An 11,249-nucleotide genomic window follows, 5' to 3' on the forward strand; every position below is an offset into this window, starting at 1 on the left:
ACTGAGAAAGTTATCGAGTATCATTTCCAAACTATTTGTTCACCAACCTGACCAACATTTCAAGCAACATATTTAAAAAACGCGAGACTTAAAAACAATGAATGCTACGTTTACGATTTTGAAAGAAATTTTTTACGTAACCCTTGAATTGAGAAAGTTTTTTAAAAAAGTGACTTTCGCCTAAAAGCCTATAAGTTTGACAGCAAAATACAGAAGTCTAATCATATAAGCTACTTGATGAAGGTCTGTGATAATTCTAGGGCCTAGCGTTACCATATTTTCGTGGCCTAAAATCCGGACATTCTTTAGTGCCCACTAGCGGTTTTTAAAATGAGGTATGAACACATTGTCTGTCAATATGACGTCACGCTAGCAATGCTTTGCCTATCCATTGTATACCGGAGTGGATTTTTGAACATAGTGTCGTGAATTCACTAACAAACGCTATTGGGCCATCTCTGATTTGACCCACCTTGACGGTGCGAACAAAACTCGCGCCCCACTTCGAAATCATTAAGCATTAAACAAACGATAATTTCCTTGGTATTCTCATTTGGTCTGCAACAGACTTCTTGTTGCGCAATTTTTCTACTGCTTTCACAGCTTTATAATTTTCTTCAGCGAATATACGCTCTTATCGTTTCAGACATGTTCTAAATTCTGCAATATCGACCAAGATATAAGGCCTTCAGCTACTAGCCCAGCTCCACTCATCCATGTATCATTGTATCCCAAATAGAGCGCTGTATTGTCGTTTATGACGTAAGAATGAAATTATTACCCGTAACGCAAAAAACAATTTTAAAAAATTCCGGACATTTAAGTATATTTTAGCATTTCCCCCCGGACGCCTTTGCACAACTTAAACCCGGTGATGATTCGTCATCGTTTATATAGTATCTATGAGTCTACTGAAAAATAAGGTGTTTCTGTTTTCTGGAGTCTTGAAAATATCTTCTTGTAACTATACCGGGAATGCCCCGAAAATGGAACTTTTTTGCTGTCATTTCAATTTGAATTGCATTCAATGAGTCATTTTATGTTTTTGTCATTGGCAGGTGGAGTTGAAAGATCCATACTAGTTGGTTGGAATGCACGGGGAGAATTTGAAATAATCTAAAAAAGCCTAAAACGTGGACAAACACAACTTCTGGCATTATGGCTTTCGCTTACTATAGCTTAGTGTTGCTACAACGGAAAATACTAAAATTAATAATCATTTAAAAATAAGTTTGCAGCGGCCTGGGTGGTATTTTTTTATACCAATACATCATTTCTTGCGAAAGTATTTCCTGTTATTGATTGAAGTTTATGAAATTGTGTTTTGATAAACACTTCAATTGTTGATTGGTATGTGGAAACTGGGCTCTGAATAACTTCGTGTGAACATTCTTTTTAGTATGTTCCCAGGTTGTTTTCCAGGATCTATTGTGAGAAGAAATCTTTATTGTAAATGCCTGATTTTTAACCTTAACATTGATTATATATTATTTGTCAATGTGTCAGGTTCAGCTGTATATTTCTCACATTGTCCAAACATTGTTTTGTTCACTGCCCATGCTACAACTCGCAGCGTTTGTTAAACATTTTAACTCCCATCGCTTTCACATTATAAGCTCGCACTTCTACCAGTGAGCACAGTTAGTCGAGTGAATCACTGAAATCAACAGATGAGTTGTTTAAGCCAACCATGGTGATTGCAACTCAATAGACATCTTATATGCTGTAGTATTACTTATGTTCTTGGTTATTCATATTATTGAGAAAGTGTACAGCACCTATAATTAAAATCTTTTGTTGTAAACTATTTCTGTTGTAATATTTAAATCTTTCGGCTTGTTTGTGTGTCAATATTTGTGGTCATTTTGAATCAGGGATCTCTTACAAAGATGTTTTTTGGGCAAAATTGACTAGAGACATTGCTTTTTCTGTTATTGTGTAGTGTAATATGTTATTGTAGCATAGTTCTCGTAATCACTAGTGTGTATACGCCATAGTCGGTGTATCCACTATTTACCACAAATACTGTAGTTGAAGGGAACGTAGAAGCATGATTTCCTAATGACACTATTATACTTTTATTTGATTCGTACTGTCTATCTTTTAGTGCACTTGTGGGCCTCAATATTGTGCCCTCTTTTGGCCACAGAAATGGGATTCTGGTCCATAGAATGAAGTTTCTTTTGTGCAGTTTTCTTTAAACATTCATTTGTTGTGCACTTAAGATATTCGTTGTCGTTTTGATCTAACCATGTCACGTTATATATTTATTTTGGCTATTAATATATATATATATGTGTATATAATGTTAGGCTTTGCTGCTTTTTCCTGCTTGGTAGCTGTTCGTGAGCATGTGTTTTATTGTGCTACAACTACAACGGTTAGCATCACAACTTTCGCTCCGCACAGTTAATGGCGCAAAATAAACAATACAAAAAACAAAATGCGCACATAACAATAGAGTCAGATAATTCAACAGGTAAGTTAAGTAAAGATACGCTCATAAGTCAAAATGGTCTCCTTAAGTTAATAATTAACTGGCTAATGTGATGCCATATATAAATATTTGTTTATCAGCTACAGGTTGTTTTAATATATACAAACCTGATTAATGAAACGTTAGTTTTAACCCTATCCGTGGCTAGCCTATATGTGCACTCGGCACTTTATAGACATAAATTGCAGTATCCTCTACCTCACACACATTTTAAAATGCAGCCAACTTCTACCAATAGTTTTAATGTTGAAAACTGGGCCTCAATTGCGCATTTTATAGCTGCTAGGCGTATTTGCATATTTTCTGAAACAAGAAATCACATCAGTTGCTCATTTTTCAAACTTTCCAGTTTTAGTTTGTTAGTAATCCTGGTCTAGTGGCTCTGGCCTGGAGACTAAATTAACAGTCATGACAGTTCAATGAATGTGATTTTTATTTGAGTTACTTACAGCTCTACTGGAAAGTTTGCTTTCATTGCCCTGGATAAATGGCCAAATAAATGAGGTCTCTTATATTTTGCACTCCGACTTGAAGGCCTCAATGGCAGAATGGGAAGGAGTTATGAGGCAATAGAAAGGAAATTATGATGTAATAATTGCTCTATACTCAATCCTGATATAGGGGTACAAAGGTAATTCAAAGACCCAATAAATGTAATGGCGAAATTTGTGCCTTGCCAAAGTAATACTTATGCCTACCAAAACGTTTGCTTTCAGAATGCCAGTAAATGTAATACTAAAATTTGCACCACGCCACGTAATACTTATAATATAGATTATAGGGAAATTCACTAGAAAATTGCGCAGAAGCAAACTTTCTGCATCGTATAAATCCGGTGCATCATGCAAATTTTCCAGTAGGGATTTAACAGTGGCTACTTTAAACTATTTAGTATTTAAATAAAATCAAAACATTCATTGCAGCGTTTAGCTTGCTAATAAAAAACTGTAGTTTACAAAAAGTTCAGTTTTAAAAAATAACATGAGCATATTTACCAAGGAATCTAAGTTTGTTCTTCTTGAAAGGCACAAGGGTTATGCTGTTATCAGACTGAATAGACCTGAAAGGAAAAATGGAATTGTACAAGAGGTAATGAGCTGTTTATGTTATGAACAAGCATTTTTATTTGTTTACTGTCTACCATTATTTGACAAATGACAGCACTTGGTTTAACTGGTAAGTACCGGTAACTATAAATTATACACTGTAACACATAGAAGTGGAAGAAAATGAAAGGAATTAACAGGAGGTATTAAGCATAATTCATCTTAGGACAAAGGGAGTGATGTTTCTGACAATTCTGATATCCCCGGACCTATCCTTATCCATTATTTTTCAAATCTGAGTTTTCTTTCAGCTTAACCTAATGCTCTAATTGTTTTTTCCTTAACATAAAAGTATAATGTTGCCTACTTCTATTACTAGCCTAATCATTTTAATGAAAATTGGCACCCAAAAACTGATCAGTACCCTTATCGGGACATGACCAGTACAAATAATTTAATGCATGTATAAGGCAACTTAAGTCGGAATGTGATTATCTGCTTTAAGGTTGTCCCATAGTATGCCATATTAGTGAAGTACACTGATGTTGCTATCCTGTATTGGTAAATAAAGTTGGTGAGTAACTGTAAAATATTACAGAAAGGCAATGAAATAACAAAATGGTCCAGCATGTGGCTGCTGCAATTTAACCCTGGTAAATTCTCAGTGTTAAAAGTTAGTAATTCTAAATTAAAATTTAAATACAGACAAATTTGGTTGATCGCATATCCTTTTTATGCGGTTATTCAGTAAACGATAAACGCGTTTAAGCAGTTTGCGATTAACCATTTTCATCTGCACCTCACCCGCAATGGGTGCAGTAAAAAAGTTTTCCTAAACCACATCATAAAACGTAAGGACATAGGTATAACATTTGATAAAACTCTGACCTTTTACAGAATAATCTTTATTTTAAAGTTTTTATTTTTAGTCTGACAGAAAAATCTGAAAAGATGGAAAATTTGGTGATAAAATCTGGAAGACTGTTCATAGTAAACATAGAATTTTATATGGCAAAATACGGGACCGTACCAAAATGGTCATGTAAAGTGAACTCTACTGTATCACATATCTTACATAAGATAAGAAAGATACATAAAAATAGCTCTGTGAAGATATTTTACCATTTTGTAGCTTGTTTATATAAGAATATACCAATGTCCTGTTTGCATCCTTCAGGCATGCATACCATGTTTTTGCTGCACTGTTGTGGCTATTGCACTGTACAGCTTTTGCATTGTTTTTGTGTTACTGTCACATTTGTTTTCTGTGCGTGGTTATCGGTGATGATAATGACAATGCTTGAGATACTAGTAGTGACGTGGTGATGATAGGGGTCCTTTTGTTTTTGTGTGTACAGCTATTTGCAAATATGTGCAGGTATGTCAAGCTCCTAAAATTGTATACTTCTTCTGCTAAACTCACTTCTATTCTCTCTATTCTTCTAACTGCACATAGCTTTTCACGCATAAAATAAAAGGACCCTTTAAGTAAAAGTAAAGAGAGTGATGATTAAGCACAACTGATTACTTTCAAAATCAAATTCAACAGTTGGTACTAGCAACACGAAATGACACCATTTTTAATATGCTTTTTAAGTTAAAACCAATTAGATCATTTTATAAGCATCATTTAACTGAAATGACTGGTTAATTTTACATTGGGGACAGAAAAAAATATTTGATTTAAGGAAGCCAAAGTGGTTGCTTTACTGACATTCAACTCCATGCAAAAGATAGGAAAAAGCAACTACTTTATAATAATTCCTCTAAATTTGCTTTTTGCTTTTTTGTAACTTGATGTAGATTTTCCTTGTCGTTTTTGTAAGAGAAAATATTTTGTCAATTGCATTGCAAGATGGTCAAGTTAGATGTAAGGCTATACTAGTATTGTAAAACAGAAGTAATCTTTGTTGTTGCAACAATTTTCCTCACTATTTATTACCAGGTTTTATGTGATGTTGATATATAACTTACATACCTGTCTTGTAAAAAAAACAAATCGTCAATTAATGTGAAGATACATAATTAAATAAATATTCATATATATGTTTATTTATTTCAGATGGAAATAGCTTTGTCTTACTATCTAGACACTCTTGCGAATGATGACACCATAAAACTGGTTGTGATTACAGGAACTGGTGAATATTACACTAGTGGTGCTGATATAATTGGTTCTTTTGGTTCCGACGAAAGATCTAGTGAAAAAAACGATGTTGAAAAGATCAGAAAGCGAGTAGAACCATTCAAGTAAGAATTTCACTGCATTATGCTTTCTGTAGTACAAAAATTACCTGCATTTTAAAGATTAGGTTGTTGGAAATATTTTGTCCAATATCCAATTTATTAATATTTTATATTTACTAGCTGTGTTTTTATATATTTCTGGAATTTCAATTTTCAATTCTATGTTATATGTTTTTGATAAATATCATATCTAGACTAAATACTTCTAAATAAAACTTGAATTCTGAATTATTGTTTCTTCTTAGTTCCCATCATTATATCGCTGATATCTTTACAAAGTAGTTATGTTTTGACCATTGCACATATCAGCAATAGTAGATTTGAACACTCTATGGCCCTAAGTATAGCGTAAGAAACATCTTTCCTATCAAACTTTGCTTAAATTTTTGACAGATATTGAACTTTTAATTTTCTGTGATAAAGTTCACTTCTATGCTTAGCGCCATTCTTGTTTTAAGGAATCTAGTCAATAGCTTCATCAGATTTCCAAAGCCCATTATCGCTGCTGTTAATGGGCCCGCAATTGGAATGGGGGTTACAACACTACCACTCTGTGATGTCGTTTATGCTGCAGCTGATAGCACATTTATGACCCCTTTTTCAAAAATTGCAATGATACCAGAAGCTTGCTCTTCTTATACATTTCCTATAATAATGGGATATTCAATGGTAAGTTAATCACTTTTTCATCATCTTTTATCTAGAGATGGAGTATAACTAGATGGTCTGCATGTTAATATGATAATTCATGTTTTCAATCTTTCTTATCAATACAGTGTAGAAAATATGCGTGTATTTTATTTCTGATAGCAGTTTTTAATTTCTTATTGTTTTTACGTTTTGATATAGCATGGTGTAGAAATCTTGTTTAAATTCAGATTGAGCAAAATCACAGCAGGACTTAAACATGGTGATGATTTCTCACTTTTCGAGCTTGGTTAGTAGTTACCAATCTTATCGATGTCATAATTCCGATGGATGCAGATTTTGTAAAACCATAAACAAGTGAGCTAAGGTGGCTGAGAGGAGTATGGTGATCAAGTCTTGCTCATCTATTGTGGTGTCATGAGCTAGCACTCAGTTTCCTTTACTGCAGAATAGGTTGGCGTCAGGAAGGGCATCCAGTAGTAAAACTTACCACAAACTTTCTCTAATCTTTTAAGGGAAACGGACAGGATACAGCCCAAGGTACTTGGTGAGACCCTCATCTCCCTTTGTTTATGCTCATAAAGAGGAAACTGGGGGAAATGGGGTAACGTGATCTGAGGTAACCCAGCTAATGATGGCAGCTGCACGATCCACATAGACCTCAGCATTTATGAGTTGGCTCCTACGATGTAGGAAGTATGACTGGGAAAAAGAATAGAATAGGTAGATGAATTGAAGAAAAAAGAGCAGATGACAAGGTTTGATAGGACGAAAATGAGAATGGTGCGGTGAATGAGTGATGTATCTGTGAGTGAACACTGTTCAAATTTGTCATGGCGAGAGAAAATGGGAATAGTATCAGTGAGTGATGTTTTATGAATGAGTAGACTAAAATAGATGGAGCATGTTCCGAGGAATAGTTTTCAGGACTGGAGGAGAAAGTGCTTGTACTTGGAAGTGGATGGCAAATGTAGTAAGAGAAATGCCAAGAAAGAGATGGATGAATGTCGTTAAGAAAGATTTAATGAATTGTGGCTTGTTTTGTATTATGCTGATGATAGAGAGGAATGGAGGAAGCTGTCATGGGTAATCACCGGTCAACTCTGTATAGGGATCACATCCATGAAAACGCTATGATGGTGATGACGAGCTTTTTGCAAACGTTGCATATCTTTTATCTGTAACCTTTGTTAAGTTATAGAATACAATGTTACAATTTCTGTAAGGAATTGCGGTTTCTTTTTGAGAAAACTTCTTGGGCCCATTTTCAACTATTGTCAGCTCGATGGCGCAACGGTTAGTATGCCTGACTCATAAAAGGCTACCAGGGTTTGATTCCCAGTTGCGCTATTGTTGGAATACCCTTGGACGGGATACGAATGATGCTTGCTCCTGTTCAGTATGCCTATGGTGAACAGTTCTAAATTCAGACAATGCACTATGAAAAACAAACAAATAAAAAAGTATTTAAACCGGATCGTGTACAATGACAAGCTTCGTAACTGGTGCTCGAGTGATGTTGAATCAAGTTTTATCAAGAGGCCTATGCAGCTTAGATGTACAAGTATTTCCAATGCCGGATATTTATTTCTGATATACTTCTACAGGCAAATGAAATGTTGCTCTTTAATCGGAAGATAACTGCAGAGGAAGCATATAGGTTTGGGTTGATTTCCAGAATATTTCCAAAGGAAACTTTCATGACAGAAGTGGAGAAGAAGGTTGAAGAGTTTTTGGATAATCCAGCCAAGGTATACTTAATAGAATAAGATTTCTTTAATTAATAATTAATTAGTCACATTTTCGTTTTAATGCTTATTAGTATAGCATGATCAATAATTCTTGTCAATAGTTTAGTATTAGATATTCCGTGGCACAATTTTGTCTGTCTTCTACCTATTTCGATGTAGCTAGATAATTTTATAAACGAAAGAATTTAGTAACAACCAAAAGTCCAATTGTCTTAGTTTTTGCAAATGGACTTTTAATGCAAAAGAATGTAAATATTCATGCAGTGCTTAGAATTCGGAAAGAAACTTATTCGTGACCGGGATCGAGAAAAACTTCACAAGATCAACGAAGAAGAAGTTGAACAGTTGGTCGAAAGGCTACAGTCTGAAGACACTGTGACACAGGCCATTAAATTTTTAGAGGAAAGGCAGAGGATAAAAAGAGAGAGAGCAAGAAAAGCAAGATTATGACTAAGTCGACTTTTTGTTTATTTTCATCATAACTAATTCTAAGTCAGCTAATTTTTCTCGAAAGATGCTCTATCATGCTTTTCAATGCACTTGTCCATTACATGCTTGTTTCAATTCAGTTATGATTGCTGCTGAAGTTACCTGGGATGTAACCAAGTGATTTTTTCCTTACTTGAATCATTTTGAGTTGTGACTCGAGTCAATTTAAGTTGTGACTTGAGTCAATTTAAGTTGTGGCTCAATTCAATGCCTTTAACGTAGAAACTATTTTTAGATCACATTATGCGTTGCATTAAATTGGTTCCTATAACGTCTTAACTGTCTACAATTTAGTCTGCTTGATACTTTTTGCAGAGAGTTATAATTTTTTTGAAAAGTATCCGTTTTTGTTTCCTGAAATTGTATTGTTGCCGTCACAATCGTTATTACGTGACTCGAATCATTTTTGAACTTTGACTCGAGTCATTTAGGACCTTTGGCTCGAGTCAATTTCGTGTTATCAAAAACTGTGACTCGAGTCATTACAGAACTGGAAATTACCGCGTAAGTATTCATTCCTATTTTATCTGCATTCATATCAACTCAGCACGAAAGGTTGTGCAAGATCTGTCTGAAATTTTGTTCTTTCACATTAATTACCTTCATGGCCCAATTAACGAAGCGGCAAGTGTGGCAGTTGCAACAGGCCCCGCGCTTTCAGGGATCTCACACAAGTTAGTCAGCTGAAAAAATGTTAATGTTACGGTGTTGATTTCCTAAAGAAAGCATTTTGTAAATTTTAAGCATTTTTTGGAAACATTTTGCAAGAAGACAATTAATTTTGTCGTGTGCGCTTTATTTTCAGTGCTAATGACTGTTTAATATGCAAATTAAAACGTTATTATCGATTACGAGGCAACATGAGCAAACGATAGGCTAACGCTCACGTAAATATTCAAAAGTTATAGTTACGCTTAAACCTTACTACAAAAGTTAAGGAGCAGTTTTATTTTTAGAATATCAGGAAACAAGGAAAACATCATTATATAACTGCAGTCCATTGTAAGGTTCGGCAACCACATAGTAGCACTCGTAAACATAATTTGCTGTGTGCAATGTGTGGTTAATTTTATAACTAGTTTAGTTGTAATTTAACCTTATGAGGCTGATTATCGTCTTTTGATGGGTTATTAAAAGTTGAAAGTCTTCAATTGCATCAAATTTTACGTTGGTGCAATGCCGACGAATCTTTGATGCGCTATTTAATAGCATCACTATTAGTTGCTTAAAGTAGGTATTCCTGCAGACTTTATGTGCTAAATGTTTTTACGTATCGTCTTCTGCGCTTAAATTAAAAAGCGTTTAAAGATTTAAGCTGCTTTAAAAAATAAAACCCTTACACCCATACCCACTGGTAACTTTTGGCTGTCAGGCAATGTGATTTCATTGTATTTCTCGTACAGGTTGTAATATTCAAGCCTAACTAGTAAGTAGGGTACAGATTACAACATTCTTCTAAATGTAAATTTTGTGATAATTATAGTTTTAATTGGTACTTGGTCATCGCTTGTGACATTGTAAACAAACAGTATGAGTATGTTTTGACGAAATGGTTTACATTATTGGTTTGATATGATGCATCGAAAAACCTCCGTTCCCAGGAACTGCTGGTGGGCATTAGCAGCTTTAATGGATTCAAATTTTTTATTTTTCGCAGGTTGGCGTGAAAGAGCATTTTCGACATGCTTACAATTATTTCTCAGAAACATTTTAAGAATATCAATTAATTCTATTACACCTAAATATTAAAAAATATATAGCAAAACCATGATTTCTATTTTTGTCAGGGAATACTTAAAAGTAACAAATTTTTGACAATTAATTTTCCTTCGACTTTAGTGTTAATACAGTATAGCTCCCATATAACGGATGAAAGTTCTAGTCCGGTTGGTTTCCTATTCGTTTTAGTGCATTTCAACTGGCTGAAAATTAATCCGTTATCGTATATAAGGGATACATTCTTCAGTGCCTCTGAGAAAAAATAATGTAAAATACCTGGTATATAACGGATCCATTCATCATTGCAAAGAAATCGAATGTTGACAGTACGATTGCTATTGTCACGGAAGAAAGCGTGCATTATTCTTCACATTTGATTCGATCTCGCACTTGTATTGCGTGTACTGTACTGCATTAACCAGTATGCCAAAAAGAATGTGTCATTTTCACAGTGACATAGTACAGTGCGGTATGTTGTTCTGACTTGAAAATGTCCTGTAATTAAGTCTGCAGTGTGAGACATAATACACAAGGACTTAAGAGCCTGCGTGATGTGGTGAGGGTCTATTTCGTATATAATGGATGATTATCGCTGGACCCGACTTGTCCGTGATATGCTGTAATAAGCTGCTTTGCCATAGCTTGATTCCTAACGGCCAAGATGGTGGTCGCGATGGCTTAAAAGCAAGATTATGCGATGCTTACTGATGCTGATAGTTTCACGGGCGTGATAACTGATAAGTTAGCAACGAAACGAAGCTTGCCAACACAGAATCGCTGTCAAGTAAGTAAACTCGGTCACGGTACAGTTCCTACAGAACCTCGAAGAATTTATGGCTGTTTATCCAACCA

The 11,249-nt window shown here is 34.8% G+C and overlaps 1 protein-coding gene across 1 annotated transcript; it reads left to right on the forward strand.

Moving 5' to 3' along the window:
• Positions 1-1,044: 1,044 nt before the first annotated feature.
• On the forward strand, positions 1,045-9,529 carry LOC143451268 (enoyl-CoA delta isomerase 2-like). The gene is made up of 5 exons (XM_076951709.1): positions 1,045-3,586; positions 5,606-5,793; positions 6,249-6,459; positions 8,046-8,189; positions 8,454-9,529. The coding sequence occupies exons 1-5, from the start codon at positions 3,479-3,481 to the stop codon at positions 8,637-8,639; spliced, it is 837 nt and encodes a 278-aa protein (XP_076807824.1). The 5' UTR covers positions 1,045-3,478; the 3' UTR covers positions 8,640-9,529.
• Positions 9,530-11,249: the final 1,720 nt, after the last annotated feature.

The sequence above is a fragment of the Clavelina lepadiformis genome, chromosome 4 (assembly GCF_947623445.1).
Source record: "Clavelina lepadiformis chromosome 4, kaClaLepa1.1, whole genome shotgun sequence".
Taxonomy (NCBI): domain Eukaryota; kingdom Metazoa; phylum Chordata; class Ascidiacea; order Aplousobranchia; family Clavelinidae; genus Clavelina; species Clavelina lepadiformis.